Here is a 21,558-nt window from a genome sequence, read left to right as displayed (position 1 = left end):
TTGGAGAGAGACTGAAGAGTAGTTTAAAAGGCATTGTGAGCAGTGATGTCTTTAAATGGGTGAGGCACATCTCTCATCAATTCGTGTACGATGTAAATTTTTTGGCATACAATGAATGAAAACACACGCTACATGTGATTTGCATCATGTTTTTTTTGTGTGTAAATGTCTGCCTTGTGTACACATCCTTCTTCATCCACATTTTGCAAATAATGCGCTGACATTGAAATGTGAAATTCCATCTACATAAATGTGATTTCAATTTCCTATGTGGCTATTCATTGATTTATTTATATTGCTTTGGTCAAACTGTTTTCATACCTGTAATCCTACAAAGAAAGAAAAAAAAAAAACATAAGACACAAGTCAGATTTTAGTTATACCTTCATGTTACTTAAATAACACTGTAAACATTAAAAACATGCTGTTATTTAGGTTTAAACAGAATGTTTCAGAAAAGCAACAGGAGGACGCGAACAGGATTCAGGCACTTTACATCATTGGTGCAGAATGTGATGCAAAAAGCATGATTTAGTGTTACGGTTTTATTTGTGGCCCATGCAAGAGAAATAGTTTCGTCCTCAAACTTAGTCCTTTGTTCTTTACAGTTGGCTGGCTGACATCAGGTAAAAGGCGGAATTATTTAATGTACAAGAAGTTAAGGCATCGGACAGATGTTCCAGATGAGACTGTGTTTGGTCTGACTTTTCGCAAGATTACAATTTCTGGCTAAAGTAACTCAACATCAGCAGAGGTCACATTTCCATTGTAACAGATAATTTTCACGTGGAAACCAATAAAGAAAGTTATGTAAACTACACCTATGAAATATATATAAATAACATTTAATTAATATCAATTCCAAACATGTGTTCATTAGTTGAGCTGTTGATTTATTTGTGTAAGGCCATTGAACACTGCATTAGTTTGAAAACTTGTAAATTGTATGAAATGTTTTATATGATATTAAATATAAGCTGACACAAATATAAAAACGAAGCTAGATAAAATGTAGTGCACAAGAGATGGTCATCTTTAAATTCTCTCTCTTCATTTCAGCCATATACGGTATGTTCACCTTTTTTTCTACAGAATGTATAGTGTTCTCATGGACATGTCCAGCTTTAACCAGAGACCTTGAATGATAAGGCACAGCCTCTTTCAAGTTCCTGGATGGAGAGATGAAACGCTCCATCTCCCATAGTTCTAAGCTTTCCTTTGGTCCCAAAAGTCCAGCTTCCTGAGTCAGTAGCTTAGAATGTGAAAGATGCAGTCTGAAGTCTGCTGGCCCTGGATCAGGAGATAGAACAGACAGTGCTGTTGCTCTGGTTTTTCATGGCCTCCCTTCTCTTCAGTTCTCTCGTGATTCTCCTTCTGATGCCCTCCAGGTACACAGCTCGGTCAAACAAGCCCGCTCCCAGAGGAATGCTAGAGGGCAGGTACTTAAAAATTAGCACTCAGTTTTGTGAAATAATAACCTCCTAATACACAGTTAAACCTTGGATTGGGAGCATAATTTGATCAGGAAGTGTGCTTGTTTATCAAAGTGAACTTCCCCCATAAGAAACAATGAAAAGTCAGATGATTCGTTCCACAACCCAAAAATATCCATTTAAAAATAACTAATACAAAATATAAAGTAAAAGCAAAACAAATTAACCTGCACTTTACCTAAATAATAATTGCTAATCTAAGACGAGAGAGAATTTCGCGAAAATGTGACATTGCATTGTCCTTAAACACTTTACGGATGTTGACTATATAAGTGACGCACGCACGCGCACCGAGACTGAGCATGGGAGACGATCACCTACAAATCCACAGCGTGAGAGAAAGAACCCCTGGCTCGGTTGTGATAACGTGACGCTAGGTAGACAAAGCATACTACTTGTATTTCAAAACCTCGTTTGTTTATATTTATTTTATAGGTTAAAATTTCTGAAAAAATTTAGCTTGTCTTGAAAAATGCTCGCAGACCAAGTTACTCGCAATCCAAGGTCCCACTATATTACACATTCACAATTTATAACCTGAATCATTTCCTTACTTGTCTCTACCTGGCCGGAGTTTGACCTGGAACATGCCAATGACAGGCCGGTGATCTGAAGTCTTAATGGATGAGCATGATGTATATTTAACCACCTTGATGTCTTCTACTTGTCTGCTCCTAAAAAGGATTCGATCCTGCAACATAAAGAGTAAAAGTGTTTAGCAATGCTTAAGCAACATTATAAACTGTATCCTCTTATTTTAAAAAGCGGTGATAATGTTTCCTGTTTACTGTGTATGATGGAGTTCTCTGCTTGGATGTTGTGTCATAAATGTCACACCCAACGTCAAACTTGTACGTAGGCGTGAAGTGAATCGGGGCTTCCTGAAATCCTTTAAAGATGGAACCTATGAGCAGGAATGAAAAATTCCACATTCTTCTTAAACCACAGTTATTTGGTCTTATACATAAAGTAATCACTCAAAGTGTTCTCCTGGAAAGGAAGCTTATTAAGTCTTAAGTCTTTCAGTCTAAGACTAACCCACACTGACCGTCTTTCATTTCTTTGCACAGCTGATCGTGCTCGAGTAGGGCGTCCATGTTTTTCCCTGCGAGTTGGTTTAAAATTGCTTCCACTCTTCCCCGGTCTTGACTAAGGCGGAAGTTAAAATCTCCAAACCAAAAGACTTCATCGAATCTGGTGGTCACGTCCGCTGAGAATAAAGTCATGGAGTAATTCACTGCGATGAATATGTGGTGTATACTTTAAGTTTAATTAAATGGAAACTCACAGGCGGTAGAACGGTACGGGTTGGTGTCAGGAAGGCACCTGGGAAGAGCTAAAGCTTCTATTATCTTATTGTAGTCCAGAATCCTTTCATAAACTTTAGAATCTCCCGCTGGAAGAGAAATAATTCTCAAATGTTACATGGTTGCCTATAAACAATAAATTAGCCAATAAGTGTGCACCTAAACATACAGTGCATGTAAATTTTAACAGGAGGATTAAACTTCTTACATACAAGTAAAATGAGACGTGATGAAAAGAAAGGATGTCCCAAAGAAAGTGAAGGCGATGCCCACTGCCCCTTTGGTTTTAATCTGTGAGATGATCCGCGTGGTGACGGTAGCATGCTCCACCTCTACAAAAAGGGAAATCAACGCACTGAGTTTGATCAGATCGGTCAAGAGAAATACAGTCTGCCAAGCACATCATTATTTTATGTGATGTGATAAAGCTAAAAAGGTGACTCACCGGAACAGAACCAGATGAGGTCTCGGCGTATGAAGACACTGAGATAGAGCACTCCATGTGCAGCTGCGTACAGCATCACGTAATATGGACCCAGAGTTTCCTGCAGACGGATCTCCCACTCCTTCCTGTAAATACATGAAATGCTGAGTGAAGGGTCTGAGTTTAAAACCTACAGAGACAACAAACTTCTTACCTATCAGGGCATCCTTCTTGAACCCCAATGATATAGAAGTCTTGTGCAAAATCTGTGTCTGTTGGGAGCAACAGGTCATCGAGGTTGTTTGGAAGCCCCTGTATGCAACACTCAGCATTAAAATAAAACCTCTAATGCACATCAATAATACGAGTATTTGTGTCACAGCACTTAAGCTCAGATTTACCTTCTCGCCCTGCATATTCCAAGTGGCAATGTAAATCCCAATTTGTCTGCTGGGAAAGTACCGGTCCAGCTCTTCAGCCCCGAGTAAGGCTCCACTGCCCAGCACGCTGCCCTCCAAAAAGCTCCTGAAAAAAAGTATGTATGTATGTTTAGTAGAAATGTCTCAATTCAGTTTTGACAAATTAGAAAGAAGTCAAGTAGAATTTTTTTAACCCTAAAAAAAAAAAAAAAAAAACATTCTCCATAAACAACGTGTGCTGAGTACCTGACTCACTGATCCAGCCCTAGTCCCCTTACCTCCACCCCACTTTACTTTTCAGTTTCATTTAATGCAACTAAATGTAGTCAGAAATAAAGCAATTTATCATGGAAGGTAGGCAATGCAGATAACCGATTCCACAATTTTCAGCTTCTTTATTATTTGTTGACTTGCAAACTCTGATTCTTATCAGAAATCTATTTGCATACTATAAATATTCTCCTGATCTAATACACAAAAATCAAGTAATAAACATCATTAGGTGTGTATTATTAACAGGGTTAGACACAATACTTAAAACACAGAGCCTAGACAAAGCACAATAATGAATAAATATGAGCACATGCAAAAAACTAAAAAAAACTACAGTCATAGCTTTTTTTTAGCTCAAATTATAAAAATTTCAAGACATCTTAGCAGAAATCTGGCTTAGAATATGGTGTAGCCTAACTTTATAACAAAAATAAATAAAAGGGTTCTACCTGTTCCTCACGTCCTTGGGCCGGATTGGGTTAAGCACACTGAAAGAGGACTTCATTGAATTGACCGAAGTGCTGTCCGACACCATGGTGTCCCAAAGCTGGCTGTCACTGAGGTTCTTTTGCAACCTCTCTTGCAGTCTCTCATTCCTATAATCCAAGCAATCTGTGTCAATCTGATTAGATGTCCTTAAGGACATAGAGGCGATGCTGTTCTCCAGTGGAGGAAAGGCTCCTGTGGGCTGCAGTGGGGAAAGAATAATTTTAGAAGGTTTTACTTGCTGCCCAGAAAGATGACCTTGGCCGGGAGGACATATGTCGTCCTCTGGGAAACTGCTACATCGATCCCGGAATGGTGGGGATTGCCAGGCGACTTGATCAAAATGACTTCCTCCAGGGTTCTGGCCATTATTTAAAGTCACATGGCTGTTTGTCGCAGGAAGAGTGGAAATGTCCCTAAGGGAGTCCGTCGAAGAGCTCATCTCGGCAGGGTCAGTGAGGCTCTCCTGACTGCTCCTCAGTCGTCTCCCCTTTTTCTTTTCCTCAAACGACATGTTCTTACTTCCTTTGGCCGTGCAAGGAGGCTTGGGAAGCGAGGGAGGGTGAGGCATGTAGGGACCAAGTTTGTCTTGCAGCCTTTGCTCATCTCGAGGGGTCTGGAGCACTTCAGTAGATGACTTCTTACCTAAAAGTGGCTGCTCTTTATTGGGTCTGCCACTTACCACTTCTATACTGAAGTTTGCTGCATCTTTTTTGCAGAGTGAGTCTCCTGACTGACCTCCAACAGGTTGGAATGGGACAATGAGCTCTTCATTTTCATTCATCCTACTCCCACTTTTTTTTTAGACACCAAGTGCCATTATCCTCACATGTTCACAATCTGGAAATACAGTAAATAAAAACAACTGAGTGGCATTAAAAAACCCACATTTGAACTTAACAAGCTTAACAAGTGTAATACAGGGTTAAAGTTGAGGTGTTTGAGAGCCCTGTAATAATGTGGAAAAATTATTTCAACTATACTAAAAAAAATGTTAAAGATTTATTAGCTTGTAATGAATCTAGATATATTTAGATATGTTTTCATTTGAATAAGAAGCACCAATAATTTACTAGAATAATAAGCTAGTAAGGGTGGTTTATTACAAAGTCTGCATGGAATGGCTTGAGCACCATGAATTGATTATGTACTGTTCACCTCTTGACATATGTTCTTCTGAAACAGGAAGTCACAATTACGGTTTGAGAAAATTAAATATCATGCACCAACACAGTACATGTAGTTCAGACACCGAAACAGTCGGTAAAGTGTTCGTTAACCTATGAATATAAAATATGCTTTCAATTGTAAGATGAACAAAGATGTATTTGTTTGATGGTGTGATACTGGTCTTGTGAGCTGAGCTGCATTGTGGAGAAAGGGGGAAAAAGGGGGAGGGCATGAACAGTGCTTCACATGCTCAGTGTTGTATGTAATTTTTCTCTCTGTTTTAAAAAGTCATAAGCTTCATAAATGTAAGCCAGTGTTCTGTAAATTCTTTGTTTTGCCACTACACTAGTCAGGGTCAACCATGTTAGGGCAGTACGATCCAAATAAAATCATAATCTCGATTCATACATATATGCAATCTCTTTCCTGAATGACATTCAGATCACATCTGCATTTAGATCACAACGCATTCATGTGTTCGCTTATTTACTTAAAAACAATCCCAGATTGCTACAGTATATACCATTCCTCACTTATGGTGTTTCAATATTAGGGCGCACTAAATATCACAACTTGCGCTCACTCAATACCAGCGAATCAGAAGAAGGGTGGTTCATTCTGTTACAAGAGTTGAAAGTCCTGTGCAGACCAGCACTTTCATTCATTCGTTCGTTCATTCATTTATTTAAACTTGAGTGCAGTAAATGTTTTGGTTGAAAAAAAAACCCCTGAGAATAATGATCTCAATTTTAATAGAGAAACATCATGATTCACATTTTTTCCAGAATCGTGTAGCCTTACCCTGTGTATATTTTATCACCTTAATGTTGTCATTGTTAACAGACTTTTTCTCACTCCTGCAGATAATTTGTCTCCATGCCAACAGCGTTGTTCTGAAAAAGCATGCCTGTCACACTTGCACAAATTCCCCACTTTATAAAATACTCTCTATAAGAAACAGGTATGTTACTATAGTATACTGAAGTATATTTACAAGAATTTCATAAGTGTCAAAGACTTTTCTTGACAATTACATCAAGTTCATGCAAAGAGATAATATTTGCAGTGTTGACGCTTCTTTTTCAAGCATCTGCAATTCACCATGTTAAACAACTTCTGGGCCGCGTTCTGACCGACAATGAGTAATTGCATAATCATTGCTTGGTGTTTGTCAGAATTTGTGGGGTTTTGTTTGTCCATCCACCTCTTAAGGATTGATTTCTGAGGAGTTTCCTGCCCATACACCCAAAATTTTGATGTTTTGTTTCCTGGGCAACTTAGTTATTACTTTTGACTTATGGCACAATGCTCAATAGTGCTGGAAAAGGCATTGGTCGTCACTAAACTGTACTTGAATGGTTGGGAGAAGTTGCTCTCAGATAATGTTTTTTTTTGTTTTGTTTTTTTACCATTTTGTATTTATGGCTGTGTAATTAGACAAAATTGAGTGTTCCCACTCCCTTGGCTGAGGACTGTATGAAAAAAGAACAATACAAGCCTTTGACACCTATAAAATGCTTGTAGTTATACTTTAGTTAAAAGAAAAGATCTAAAAACACTGAAGCAGCAGGCTATTCATTAATATTTGTGTTATTCTCAAGACTTTTGGCCACGGCTGTACAGGTTGAGTCCTGAAACATTTAATCCTGTCCTATAAGTAACAGACTGGAAACATTAAAACAGGAAGATCTAAAAACAAGTTTTTTTTTTTAAAGGTATATTCATTGTTATTGAGTTCATAACACTAAGAAGCCGGTTGGTTTTTATTCCTGGGTAACTTTAAGCTAGTTTAATTATCTGACAATGCGAGGGTAAGCATCTTCTGCCTTGGATTATAACCTTTCTTTGTCTCTGTTATTATTAGCGGTTTTCTTAAATTATTGTATAAATAAAACACAAACCCCTATTAATCCGTTTTAACGGTTCCACTCGCGGTAACTAGCGTACCAGGCTAACCTGGGCTCAATCACAGCTCTGTAGGGCGGTCACATTGTCAAATAAAAACAAATCGAAATAAATTCCATGTTTTATAACCCTGTGTTATTAAATAAAAGTAGTATTATTATCACGCAACCCGTTACCTCTAACCAGGTCCTCGCATCATGGCAAACTTTTTCACTTCCTTAGCAACACCAGACAACGAACAACTCACTGAAGCCGCCATTATAGTAACAGGACCCGAACGGAGACCCTGGTTGCCAGATCCACGCGACGAAATCAATGTCTGCAGTATTACTTAGGCGCCGAGAACTTAAAACAACATGGCAACCCGAACAAACCCCCGACCCTCAGGATTTAACTCCACAGCGCCAACAGTGGCCAGATTAAACACTGCATGTATTTGTTTCAAGGCATTTAAACACAAAGACATATACACTGTGCATTTTGTACAAAAACTTTACAAGTGTATTAATAACTAAATTGATCTAAATACACGAATTAAGAATGGTGTTAGAAAGGCATTTATGTTAAATCATAAAGAGAAAAGTTTTGTATTCCTTTAATTTTATAAATTTTAATGAAACCTAAAAGAAGTTAATAGACTCTAAGTACCTAACGACCTGCACCTTCTTTACCTCTGTAGCCTCACCATTCCACTTGGGTCCTTCTCATTCACACATGTATTCTGTCTTGCTATGGCTTTCCAGAGCATACCTTCACCTTTCTAGATTTTTATCCACCTGTTCTCTGCTCCTGCTACAAAGCACAATGTCATCTGCAAACATCATAGTCCATAGAGATTCCTGTTTAACCTCATCTGTCATCCTGTCCATCACCAAAGCAAACAAGAAGGGACTTAAAGCCGATCCTTTATGCAGACCCACGTCCACCTTGAACTCTTCTGTCACACCTACAGCACATCTCACCACTGTCTTACAGCTCTCATACATGTCCTGCACCACTCTAACATACTTCTCTGCCACTCCAGACTTCCAGCTATATTTCTCTGTAGTTGCCACAGTTCTGCACATCTCCTTTGTTCTTAAAAATTGGAACCAATACACTTCTCCTCCATCCCTCTGGATCATCTCACTCTCCAAGATCTTGTTAAACAGAGTAGTTAGAAACTATACTGCCATCTCTCCTAAGCACTTCCAATACCTCAATCCATACCTCCACTTCCATACCAAGTCCTTAGTGGAGAACAAAATTGCAAATACTATTTGGAGGCTGCTCTTATTATTATTATTTTTAAATTATGCACTTTTAACTAAACATTTGAGTTTTACATGTAAACAGTTAATCCTGTGAGATGTGTTCTTATAATTTTTTCACAACAATAAAACATGCCCCACACAATGTTACAGAGTTACAAAAGTTTTTAATTTCAGCAATCAACTTTAATGAATATATAGTGTAGCCCTACAGTGTAAAAAAACTATGTCTTGGTCAACTGCACTGCAGTCGTGTCGTATAATTTTATACTATAAATGTTTTGAAGTGTAAAAAAATGTTCATAAAATGAAAAGTAGAAAATATAGTATACTGCATGCATCCCATACTTGAGTTAAAAAAACTAAACAAAAAAAATACTTCCAGGAAAATTTGCATCAGTGTTCTTAGTCCTCTTTGTGATGCTCTAGTCGGCTAATTAACAGCAGCGGAATGAGAAAGAAAGCCGAACTGATGAGGAAGCACGTCTCAGCTCCAGCAAGCCAGTACACTGCAAACAAAATAATGCAACTGCCCAAATATATGGAATTACACATGCCTCTTTTGGAGGAAATGCTTAACTAAAAAGGCTAAAGATAATCCATATTGTGTAGTGTTAATAGTAAAACTGTAGGTGATGGTAACAAGAGAAAATGCTTTCCTTATTCTGTTTAACAACGTGCAAAAATGAGATAAGATTAGTCACCTGAGGAAGCCACAACTGGACCCAGTGCTCGGGCCAGTGCTCCAAGACTACGCAGAATTCCCATGACTGTACCCTTCTGGTTTGCAGTACCTAATGCAATCAGGTTATATATAAAAAAATCTGTTACTTATTCATGTAAGCCCCTATCACTGAGAATACTGTTGCTACTTTTCCAGTTTACAAGAAAAACAATGGAATGGAACAATGGATCTGTTGGTGTTCATTCATACAGTGGGTACAGTAAACCCATGCTCACCATGTCCAGATACTTGTGCTGAAAGACATGGCACAACAATGGCAGCCGCTGTAGAAACACAGAAAGAAAACAAAAAACAAGTAAAAACCAGCTATTTCCTTTCTAGTAAAATGTCAATTATCAATCAATTATACAACTCATGCTTACCAAAAGAATACAGAAACAGGCTGATGTAGAGCATTGTTAAATTCCATGCTATTCCAATTAGAATAAAGGCTGGAATGAGTAATAATATTGCCTTGAAAACATAATAAATATAAATTAGATATGACACACATCATTATACCAGTGTTACATATGCATATCTGGACAAGAAAAACTATTTCTCCAATATCAAGCCACATCAATTATACAGTACTTCTCTGCCACTAGTTCTATGACTGTCACATAATGCTTCAACCACTGGAAAATTGCTAGTGTATTGCAAAATGCTAGTGAGATTATCTCAGATGCTAGTTGGAATCCCTTTCTTTCTAACTAATCTATTTATTGGATTTGCAATGAAACAAAATAACACAGAACATTAATTCATACACAAAAACCCATTGTTCAAGCAGTTAACCTGTTTAATAATAAACCCACATTTAATATCATACTTATACATGATCGATTTAATTAACTAAAAAATGAACAGGAATAGCGTTGCACTAAAAGACTCACCATGCGGACTGTCCGGATCTGCTGACTTGGTTGGATCCGGCGTGCATATCCTCCCTGAAATGCTGCCATTGTGATGCCAATGAAGAAAAACATCTTCCCCTGTTGCATGCTGAGAGAAAGAAATGCTCATCTTGTTTTTTTTTTGTTTGTTTTTTTTTCAACGCCAAAGTTAGTCACCTAACGATTAAGAAGCATTATTTATTTGGAAAATTAAATGTATACTGTATCTAAACTAATTTGGGATTTAAAGAACGATACTGAATGTCAATCAAGGCATGTTAATTGTATGGGATATGGAGGGCATCCTAGACAACTAGGACCAATAAACAATAAATACACATATTAATATCACATGGTGACACAGTCACATGACCATATCTGTCGAGGTTTTACCTTGTGTAGAGCTTACCTGGAGAACCCGAAGCGTTGATGAGTCAGGAAGCTCAGTGTGAACTCAAGGCCGGAGAAAAGGAAGAGGTATGTGAAATACACCAGTCCCAGAACCTTAAGGTTGCTCATCCCTTATGTAGTAATGGCAAAGAAAAAAAACTGAGAACCTCAATATGATAAAACATAGCGATAGTTGACTATGGAAACTACACTTGGTTTCAGCATTCTAGTAACAGTCAGTTTCACAATGTATGTGCAATGCTTACATCAACACAACTCAACACAACCAGTCAGAAAAAAGTAACCTTTGTCTACTGTCTCCATTGAATATGAAGTTCAGCACAGAAACCATCTAAGAATAAGAAGCTGCTGACGTGGGATGTACAGTAAATGTATAATATACTGTATGAGCCTACGTTGTTTGGAAGGCGGTTCCTTTGTTCTTGTAACCGCAGAGAAGTTGAATAGGGCCACTGGGTTGAGCAGGTCTCCTATCTCCTGAACACCTGTGGGCTCCAAGGTGCCCTATCCAACAAAATTATGAGCAATGATGCTTAATTTACATTGGCATAGTTTATATACAGTAAGAATATAGGGTAATAACAATAAATTTTTTTACTCGCCTTGTGCAAAGTCTCTGGAAGCATGAGAAAAATAAATGCCAGGTCTGCTATAGAAAATAAAACTGCAAGAAAAGCAGGGCCTTGGTAAAACAACTCAGCGTCCACTGGCCTCAGTGCAAAATACGCTCCCATTATTGGGCCCAGGGTGAAGCCCAAGGAGAAGGCAACGCCGATCATGGCCTATTGTGAAAACAGCACAAAAAGGAACAGCTTGGTTATCACACTAACCACATGAACGATGACACAATCTCCTCCTGAAGACACAGACACTGTTGTAATTAAACTAAATGACCCACCATTCCTCTGTTTCTCGCTTTAGGGCAGGGCAAGTCTGCAACAACAGCAGTGCAGAGGCTGACATTGCCCTTGCAGATCCCTCCGACCACACGAGACAGGAGAAAAACACTAAAGCTGTGAGAGACAGCCCACAGAATGTAGGAGAAAATCAGCCCCGCCTAGACAACACAGAGACTAATTAATTTTTTAGATCAATCTGTGCAAAAATTTGACACGGAGAATCATTTATCATTTTTGATCAGCTGTATATGTATATATTCTATTCTCCTCACAGTAGTTAAAAGCAGCAGCGGTCTTCTGCCATGCTGATCAGACGCGGCTCCTATCACAGGAGAGAAAATGAACTGCAGCAAAGAGAAGAGTGAGCCGATCAGACCTAAGATGTAATAAAAAGAATTTTAAAAAGAAAGTGTTGAATCATTTGGGGAAACAAGCTGCTTGCAGGATAAAGTCAGATAATGAAATTTTTGTATATTTTACCTCCAAAAAGTACACTGGTGTATTTTCTTTCCAAAGGTATTCCTACAGTGCCCCTGAACCAATCCACAACGCTTTGTAGTGACAGATACACACTATCCTGTTTTAACAGTTAATGAGAAAAAAGGAAAAAGGTCATTTATTTTGAACATTACATGGCAGAAGAAATGTTATATAAAAATCCCATGCTGTTGGTCTTCCAGCTGCTTCCACCAAGGGGTCGCGACAGCAGATCATTCATACCGCACACAATTTGGCACAGGTTTTGTACCAGATGCCCTTCCGGATGCAACCTTCTTATTTAATTTTGGCTTGGGACTGGCACTGGGTGGGAACTGAACCCAAGCCTTCCTACCACTGAGCCACCAATGCCCATCTAAAAATCCCATAAACTTTATTATCCTAAATTAACAACATGGCTGAAGTAACTGTACTGTACATTAGGTCCCGAATCTAAGTGACAGTACAGATTTGTTTTACTGAACAATAAAATCTGTTTAAAAGTTAAACATATTTTTAAAGGTTCCAAACAAGACCACATCTTACATCCTTGTATACAAAATCTGGCACAGGTCTCATGACTCTGTATGGATAAGTCTCATGGTCTCATGTATGGATAAGTTAAGTATTTTTTAAATATTTAAAAAACCTGCTTTCAGCTCAAGCATGCACTTCCTTTACGCTTGCGCAAGCACATGACTCCAACTGAGCCATGCAAGTAAATATAGTTAAATTAAAGATTTTAAAAGGCTTTAATGAAATTTTGATGTATCAATCAATAGAAAGGTAAAACGTGTTGCAGAACCAACCTTAAAAAATTAACTGCACATGCGAAACTGTACATGCATTTATACATAATTAAGAAAACCTGCTGCTTTTATGTGAGTAATCAACAGAATGAGTCATAAAAAAAAGAGATTGCTTACCTCTGTTTGACTGTAGTGATCTAAGATGGAGGGAAGAAGTGGGAGAATTACTGTGAACCCCAGCAGATCCAGCAGAAGAGCCAGAAACACAACCCGAATGACTCTGGATGACTGTTTGTCGTCTTGAGAACTCTCTCTTTGGTTCTCCCCTGCCATCACGCTTCCCTTCACTAGCCACTGGCCTCCTCAAAAGTGAACAGCTTTGGAGGATCCTCAGAGCATCTCCTGTGGTCACTGAGACGACACCACTTTTATTACTGGTTATCTTGGTATTCATAAGGAAGTAACTTCTTACAGCTCAACCAGGAAATACAGGAAATACTAGAAAAGATTTTCTACCAGGAAATACTCAATGATTATTAAACATCAATATGTTATCTTTATTGTTCCGGTGCCAAAATATGTCCTATTACATGTGTTAGATATAAAACACTGATTTGTTTGCACTCGCAGCTCGCAAAAGTTTTTTCATTTATTTGGAAGTACACGGTGGATTAGTGGGTAGCACTTGCACCTCCAGGGTTGGGGGTTCGATTCCCACATCGGGTCTGTGTGCATGGAGTTCGCTTGTTATCCCTGTGATTGGTGGGTTTCCTCTGGGTACTCCTTCCTACCTACCTACTTTCTCCGTTCCTAAATTCCAGATAGTGTGTGAATGAGCGTGTGTGTGTGTGTCCTGTGATGGATTGGCACCCGATCCAGGCTGTCTCCTGGGATAGGCTGCAGTCCCCTTGTGACCATGTTTACAGAATAAAGCGGTATAGGCAATATGAATGAGTAAGTAAAAGTAAAGAAAGAAAGACACAAAAGTTTTAGAATACTGTCAAAGATACTGTCAAAGTGGGACATTTTCTTTCTTTCTGAGAGATTTCTTATTAACATTTTAAGTTTTTGTAAGTAAATGAACAATGGAGGGGGGAGAAATCATAATTCCTAAGAGGAATAAGTTTCTTTGACATGACATGATCTCAATTCCATCTCAGTAACATGAATATACTGGACATGAACGAGACTAGTGTTTAAAAACAGTTAAGATGAAGACAGCTCGTTATGAAGGACCGTTGTCTGAGTCGCACTGTTTGCATTAACCGCAGATATTTACATAGTAAAATATGGTTTGTAGAAGCAGGTGTTTACCTTCAGCAGCTGTGTGTGTCTCTGTCCTGCTCGTGTGAATGGATGAAAGTGGCACAGGAGCTGACACACAGCTCTACAGCAAACTTCCGTACTGCACAGTGAGGCGGGTTAGTGCGCATTAGAGCGGATTAGTGCGCGCACACACACTGTGCAGTACGGTAGTATGCGGTGTCAGCTGGAGCGTTGCTCAACCAGGAAGGGGTGTCCGGTTTCAGAAAAAAAGGACGCAAAGAGGAAGTTTGGGGGGGAAATACGTACGAAATAATAACAACAAAAGTATTTTAGCAAAGAACAAGTCGATTTGGCATGAAACATTTTTTTTAATTCTCACTGTGATTTCATGTTAAAATAAAATTATATTACAAGGAACTGCAATCTTTAAATATAGCGATTGCGTAATGGGGGTCAATCCGTGGCAGGGGGGCGTTTTAGGACATAACACCTGTATTCTGACCACGTGTTACCACATCTGCGATTTCATCATGGCCAGCAAAGTTTGGAACAAAGAGCGGACGTTAGTTTCTTTGTGAAACTGGGCTAATCTGTCAGAGATGTCTGCCATGATTCCGCAAGTTTACGGCGATGCTGTCAACAAACAAGTTTTTGTAATCCCTCACTTATCTTCTATACCGCTTTATCTTGTATTCAGGGTCGCGGAGACCTGGAGCCTATCCCATTAGGCTTAGGGCACGAGGCAAAGTACAACCTGGACAGGGTGCCAATCCATCGCAGGACACACATACTCATTCACACACGACAGGCAATTTTGGGAACACCAATTAGCCTAACCTACATGTCTTTGGACTGTGGGAGGAAACCGGAGTACCCGGGGTAAACCCACCAAGCACGGGGAGAACATGCAAACTCCATGCACACAGACACAGTAATCGAGCCCGGACCCTGGAGGTGCACGGCGACAGTGCTAACCATCGTGCCGCGATTTTGTAATCCCTCATTAAAAATGTTTTAGGCTGAGCTGTAAGCCATTATTGCACCGCTGTCTTCACTTCTTCACCACAAGTGAATCTTCGCCCTTGTAAGGCTGCTTTCAGGGGAGCAAACAAGTAAAAGTCCTTTGGAGCATGATCAAGACTATAGGGAGGCTGCTGTAACACCTTAAAACATAGTGTAGTGTCGACAGCGTTCAACACTATTGAATAGCACATAGTCCTCTGTGTTTAATCCGAAGTTTAGGCTTTAGGTATTCAGTAAGCACTGCTGATTGTTGAACCTTTTTCCTGATAATGTTCCAGCACTGACATTGAGAATACCAGAAAACCGTAAGCACTGATGAATTTTCCAGCTGATTAGCAGACTTTTGAATTTTTTCTTGGTTGATGAATGAGGATGTTCCCGTTCCGTACTCTGCCGTTTACTCTCAGGCTCACAGTAATGAAACCATATGTCTCGTAACTAAAAATTATTCTCTTCTGAACACTTTCTCCACTCTGCACACCAAGTCTTCGATAAATAACGGCACAGGTCATTTTGATTCATACACATTCACATTTCATACAGTTGTCCAGCATTTCTTTTGATTGTGTAAAGCTGTTTTGTGACAAGGACAACTGATAAAAGCGCTATAAAAATAAAATTAAATTGAGGTATCTACATGAATCACTGCACGCTGCTCTTTTTTGGTGTAAATCACAAGTGCGGATACTTTTTGACTCAACCAAAACAGGGCTGCAATTTGAGCGCCTAGTTTTGGCACACCTAGGACCACTGGTAAAATCTTCCCTGGACCCACTACAATTGTTTTCTATCTATTGCAGCGTGCCCACTCCTTCCTGGATGGATTTAACGGTAGAGTGAGAATCATCTTTTTTTATTTCTCCAGTGCTTTTAATACAATACCACCATTTCTACTGAGTGAGAAACTGCTGAGGATGGGTGTCAGCACATCTATTGTGTCCTGAATAGCTATCTGTTAGATAGGCCCCAGTTTGTAGGTTTGGGGAATTCCCTGTCTGATGTGGTGGTCAGTAACACAGGAGCACCTCAGGGGACTGTTCTTGTACACCTCAGATTTCTAATACAACTCTGAGTCCTTGCCATCTGCAGAAGTTCTCTGATGACTCTGCAGTGGTGAGGTGTATCAGGGGTGGACAAGAGTCGGAGTATAGAGGACTTCTGGAAAGCTTTGTGAAGTGGTGCACCAGAAACCATTTGCCCCTAAACATCATAAAAACCACGGAGATGGTAGTGGACTTTAGGAAGGGTAAAACTATGATTAAACCTGTTACTATCATGGGTGAGTAGATTGGGGTTGTGGACAACTAAAAGTACTTGGGTGTTCACTTGAACAGCAGATTGGACTGGATGCTGTGTATAAGAAGGAGTTGAGCAGACTTTATTTCCTGAGGAAGCTCAAATCCTTCAACGTATGCAGCAGGATGCTGGCAATGTTTTATCAGTCTGTTTATAGTGCGGTGGTCTGCTGGAGCAGCAGCATCAGTGCCAAGGATGCAGGCAAGATAAATAAATAAAATCATCCACAAGGCACATAATTTGACACAAACTTGACAGGTTGGAGACAGTGAGGGACAACAAATCACTGAACAAACTCCTGTCAATCATGGAAAATCCATTCCACCCACTACATGATGAGTTCATTCTCTAACAGACTGATCCAGCTTCGCTGTCACAAAGAACGGTTCATAAAATCATTCGATGACAATAATGACAATATTCAATGTCACTTTAAAGAAACATACATAAAATGACAATTTGCACATTTCATTTCTTTTTCTTATTTTAAACCGCCAGTTTGCACTTTTCCCCCTCCTCCTTCCCCTTTTTGCTGTATGTGTAACCATCTGCTGCTGTAACACAATAATTTCCCTCACAGGATCAATTAAGTCTATCTATCTATCTATCTATCTATCTATCTATCTATCTATCTATCTATCTATCTATCTATCTATCTATCTATCTCATCCTCGTAATGCACAATTCTAGTACTGTAATGTATACACATGACCACACGAGGGCGAAAAACAACATAGTGTTTACATAGTGTAGTTTATCTGTTAATTGTCGACTTGTATCTATTTTTTCCCCTTTTTGTGTCAAATTCAAAGCTGGATTTATTGAATATATTGAGTAATATTGTATATATTGTCAATATTAAGTGTCGCAAATTAATTCTGATTTCATTTGTGTAACACGCACCATGAAGTAGAAAGTAAACGCGTATATACTAGAAACAACAAAATTGAAATGCTATTAAACATAAAACAGAATATATGACGTACAAATGTTCGTGTTTGTAAATGTAATATAAATAAAATATCTATTTTTAATTGTGATTAAGCAGTTCCATTTATATTTCTTCAGCGGAACCAAGTAGGAAATCGGTGTTTCCGATCGGACAATTTTCCTGGAGCACACGAATCCTTCACGTTCCCTAGATGTCACAACATTAATGTAAGTGAAAACAATAAATAAATAATATATATATTTTTTCATTTATATAGCACCTTCTCTTCTCAGGCCGAAATTCACTTTACTGTTGTAGAAGACAACAACCTGAAAAGTATTTAAATGAAGCACTTTTTGTTTCAGGTGTGACTGAGATGTAGTCTCATACAGTCACTGCAAACATCATGATGTATACCAAGGTACTGACTCTGCTCAGCTCACATCCACTGCGGAGGCTTCCATCACAGACGTGTTTCACCTGTTTTACGTCTATCCAGAGGGACAGGAGGGATTACACTACAGGTTCACTTGCATCAGGATCATGTTATATCAGTACAAACTTTCAGAAACAGAGAAGAGGTTTCTTACACATCCCTCTTTATGGAATTAACAACAAAAGATCCTTCAGCCTGAGTCCTGCAGGGATCGTCAATGCTGCTCCAGCATCTGTTCAGCCCTACCTTCGCTTAATGAGGTTGGACAAACCTATTGGTGAGTTTATGTCAAGTGCACATTGTCTGATTACATTGATATATGTATATATATATATATATATATATATATATATATATATATATATATATATATATATAGATAGATAGATAGATAGATAGATAGATATACTATAAGTTCATATCTTATAAGTTGTAAACTACCAAAATTTGCACTTCTGGTAGCTGCTAAACTGTATTTTGTTGCTGAGTACTTGAACCATACAACAACAATAAAGTTTTATGGGATTTGTATTGGTAGGGACATGGTTGTTGTATCTGCCGTGTACATGGAGCATCGGGCTGGCGGCGAACCCGGGCTGTCTGCCTGACCTACACATGCTTGCACTGTTTGGGACCGGAGCTCTGCTGATGAGAGGAGCTGGCTGCACCATTAACGACATGTGGGACAGAGACTTCGACAAGAAGGTATTTTTGTCAAAAAGCTGAATAGCAGCTGCTGTTTAGTTTGATGCAAGCTCAAAATGTATAGGTGGATATTATATAAGTGGCTCAAGAATTGTTGACACCCAATGGTAACCATTTTTTAGTTAAAATATGAGAAAAATCTAATTTTTAATTAAAGTGCATTGAGTGTAAGAAAAGCTTTTATAAAGCTGCACTTTACTTTTAACAAAAAAACATGCCACAATGCTGCACATATTCTTATTCATGTTCCTTAATGATAAAGAAAGTAGAGAAGTAGCAGTGAAACACACATCACCTTACAGCACACTCTTTGGTTAAATATAAAATACAGTACTTCAATCCTTCATAGCACTGTTGTTGTGGTCTATATAGGTGTCAGGGGAATACATGTTTTTTTCTGTGGTTTGCCTGAATATTATCACAATATGACTCACTGCACTGATTTGTTGCAGGTATTTAGGAAAAGTGTTATTTCTTAATCCTGTCCTACTATTTGACCTCTGTATCACATTTAAGAGAATATCTTCTTTTAAAAATAACACTATTCTCTCAGGGAACATTCGAAATCATTTGATCTGTGTGATTTTGGAAAAAGATGCTGAATAAATGCACCGTATATCATCATTAGATTTGCGCAGATGGATGCATATTTGTATATTTAGACATGATAAAGGATTTAAAAAGCAGCGCTTATAACATGATGTAGAATCCCCAAAACAGGCTGCATGGACTTTTGTATAATTTCATTGCCTGATATCTAAATTATACTGGAATTGAATTAGGAATTGTGCAAAAACAAAAAATCTTGCTATTATCTTTTGGCTGTATTTCATAAACACTGAAGTCATACACTGTACGGTGCATTATTTTTTTAAGTGGCAGATTAAAGCCAGTTCTTTTTATTTTTTGGGGGGGAATTTTTGAAATTAATGGCCATACCAGTATAGTTTTATTACATCATAGAAGCAACATTAGCACTTTTTAAGCTGCTGGAAATCTGTCTTTCTTTCGAATTTCTATCTCTTTGGTTCAACTATCCATTGTAGAACACTATAAGCTTTACCTCTAATCTGATTAGTGATAAGTAAAAGTGTATGAGTACAGATTCTAAGTCGAATGGTGCTGTGCGAGATTGAATCTTGTACTATATTCTGCTCCTCAGGTGTCCCGGACAGCCATGCGGCCTATAGCTGCAGGACAGATCTCTCAGTTCCAAGCACTGGTGTTCCTGGGAGGCCAGTTAAGCTTAGCACTGGGGGTTTTGCTGTGTCTCAACTATTACAGGTACTGCATGTACTGTAACTTATATTGTACTTTTGCTCTTATTTTAATTTGAGTGTTTTAGTCTTAATAGCCATAAACACATAGCTTTGGTGAGTTGTATGTGAGTTGTAAAGCATCATTCTAGTAATATTTTATTCAGGTTTGGTTTTACTGTAGCATTATATATCTCTTACCTAGTTGGGGATATAGCAGTAGAGTGCAAACATTGAATAACATTAAACTTTCTCTGTTCCAGCATAGCCCTTGGTGCCGCCTCATTATCGCTAGTCGTCACCTACCCATTAATGAAGAGAATAACGTACTGGCCTCAACTTGTCTTGGGTATCTTCTACAAAATTCATTTATCAAACTGTTCTAGGTTAAAGGGAAAATCCACCCTGGGTACTTGTTTTGATTTGTTGCTATTTGCTCAAAATAACTGAATTGGCAGTGTTGCCAAATGGCTATAGGTCATTTACCAAAATAATCAAATCGTCCCACCCACCAAAATCAAGGCATAGCTGTCTTCCCCATAGTACTTGACATCAGATAGCAAGAGGATGAATTTTTAACTGTCTATTCAATAAAATATTCAATCACCTTAAATCAACTGCTAATGCCATCATGCTTGTTATCATATAGTAAAGATCACTAACAAGCCAAGCTGTGTCTTTGCAGTGACTCTTTCTGAAATCCAGTTCTCACGGAGTCCAGCATATGCTTTGTTAGATTTCTCATTACCATCACATCTCAACTTCTAAAAACTTGTGACTGAGAAAGACCATGTTGTAGGAGCTAACAGCCAAACCTGACCTGTCCCTTATGTCTAAGATGTCAGTGCAAGATAAAAACATATACAATGCTTTAAAAAATTAATGGGAATGTGTTTTTCAGGATGGACTTAATTAGGTATTAAAATTCACTTTACTTGTCAGGTCTTACTTTTAACTGGGGAGCTTTGCTCGGCTGGTCAGCTGTGATGGGATCGTGCGATTGGTCCGTGTGCCTGCCTCTGTATTTCTCTGGCGTCATGTGGACACTGATTTATGACACAATCTATGCCCATCAGGTACTTTTTCAGTTTATTGTATTATAGTGCATGCGCTGAATAGCATGTCTTGTTTAAGATGAATTTGAGACTTTTAAAATCTAACATTCTGTTCTGAACAGGACAAAGAGGATGATGTTAAGTTAGGGGTGAAATCAACAGCTCTGAGGTTCCAGGAACACACTAAGCCATGGCTGAGTGCCTTCACTGTCGCTATGCTGTCTGGATTAATACTGGCAGGCGCTAATGCAAACCAGACGGTCCCATACCACGTGGCTGTGTCTGCAGTTGCTGTTCATCTAGCACAACAGGTTAGTATGGTTCAATCTTTGATCTTCTATGGTTCAATCCATTTATTTTAAATTTATTCTTGTTATATTAAGATGCAGTAATGCTAAAGTAGTTTCTAATGACTGTTATCCTCCAAATGGTGTGACTTACAGGTTTATTCTTTGGACATCAACAAGCCTGACGATTGCTGGAAGAAATTCGCCTCCAATCGTAATTTAGGACTTCTCTTATTCTTAGGAATAGTTTTTGGCAATTTGTGGAAGCGAAATGATAGCCAGAAAGAAACTAAATAAAATTTCCTTCCTAATGTAATTAAGGGAAAAAATGGTTATCTATATGTAAATAGGAATTTCATTTAGTACTCATTTAAAACATTTATTAAATTTTAAACATGATTTCTTTAAAAATTTGAAATT

The 21,558-nt window shown here is 38.5% G+C and overlaps 3 protein-coding genes across 5 annotated transcripts; 1 reads left to right on the top strand and 2 right to left on the bottom strand.

Moving 5' to 3' along the window:
• Positions 1 to 366: 366 nt before the first annotated feature.
• On the bottom strand, positions 367 to 7,800 carry inpp5e (inositol polyphosphate-5-phosphatase E). 2 transcript variants are annotated; one of them, XM_053481040.1, is made up of 11 exons: positions 7,654 to 7,800; positions 4,366 to 5,242; positions 3,626 to 3,749; positions 3,439 to 3,536; positions 3,246 to 3,370; positions 3,013 to 3,132; positions 2,782 to 2,889; positions 2,542 to 2,703; positions 2,282 to 2,397; positions 2,058 to 2,184; positions 367 to 1,428 (listed from the first exon to the last, which is right to left on the bottom strand). In XM_053481040.1, the coding sequence occupies exons 2-11, from the start codon at positions 5,184 to 5,186 to the stop codon at positions 1,352 to 1,354; spliced, it is 1,878 nt and encodes a 625-aa protein (XP_053337015.1). In that variant the 5' UTR covers positions 5,187 to 5,242; positions 7,654 to 7,800; the 3' UTR covers positions 367 to 1,351. The 2 variants fall into 2 exon arrangements, with proteins under 2 accessions (XP_053337015.1, XP_053337013.1); XM_053481038.1 differs by having other exon boundaries at positions 2,048 to 2,184; positions 7,654 to 7,799.
• Positions 7,801 to 8,874: 1,074 nt separating this feature from the next.
• mfsd10 (major facilitator superfamily domain containing 10) lies at positions 8,875 to 14,295 on the bottom strand. Of its 2 annotated transcripts, XM_053481230.1 has the most exons (13): positions 14,198 to 14,295; positions 13,061 to 13,294; positions 12,138 to 12,234; positions 11,930 to 12,033; positions 11,657 to 11,815; positions 11,361 to 11,540; positions 11,154 to 11,262; positions 10,757 to 10,868; positions 10,348 to 10,456; positions 9,835 to 9,925; positions 9,688 to 9,735; positions 9,432 to 9,521; positions 8,875 to 9,236 (listed from the first exon to the last, which is right to left on the bottom strand). In XM_053481230.1, the coding sequence occupies exons 2-13, from the start codon at positions 13,214 to 13,216 to the stop codon at positions 9,133 to 9,135; spliced, it is 1,359 nt and encodes a 452-aa protein (XP_053337205.1). In that variant the 5' UTR covers positions 13,217 to 13,294; positions 14,198 to 14,295; the 3' UTR covers positions 8,875 to 9,132. The 2 variants fall into 2 exon arrangements, with proteins under 2 accessions (XP_053337205.1, XP_053337206.1); XM_053481231.1 differs by lacking the exon at positions 14,198 to 14,295 and having other exon boundaries at positions 13,061 to 13,308.
• A 3,275-nt stretch (positions 14,296 to 17,570) lies between these two features.
• coq2 (coenzyme Q2 4-hydroxybenzoate polyprenyltransferase) lies at positions 17,571 to 21,537 on the top strand. Its single transcript, XM_053481055.1, has 8 exons — positions 17,571 to 17,626; positions 17,765 to 18,112; positions 18,374 to 18,540; positions 19,703 to 19,824; positions 20,060 to 20,145; positions 20,739 to 20,872; positions 20,974 to 21,162; positions 21,295 to 21,537. Exons 2-8 carry the CDS (start codon positions 17,806 to 17,808, stop codon positions 21,433 to 21,435), a joined length of 1,146 nt encoding a protein of 381 aa, XP_053337030.1. The 5' UTR covers positions 17,571 to 17,626; positions 17,765 to 17,805; the 3' UTR covers positions 21,436 to 21,537.
• The last annotated feature ends 21 nt before the right edge of the window (positions 21,538 to 21,558 follow it).

The sequence above is a fragment of the Clarias gariepinus genome, chromosome 21 (genome assembly GCF_024256425.1).
Source record: "Clarias gariepinus isolate MV-2021 ecotype Netherlands chromosome 21, CGAR_prim_01v2, whole genome shotgun sequence".
NCBI lineage: Eukaryota > Metazoa > Chordata > Actinopteri > Siluriformes > Clariidae > Clarias > Clarias gariepinus.
Note: the sequence above shows the minus strand (reverse complement) of the source record. Positions and strands in the feature narration are given on the sequence as shown.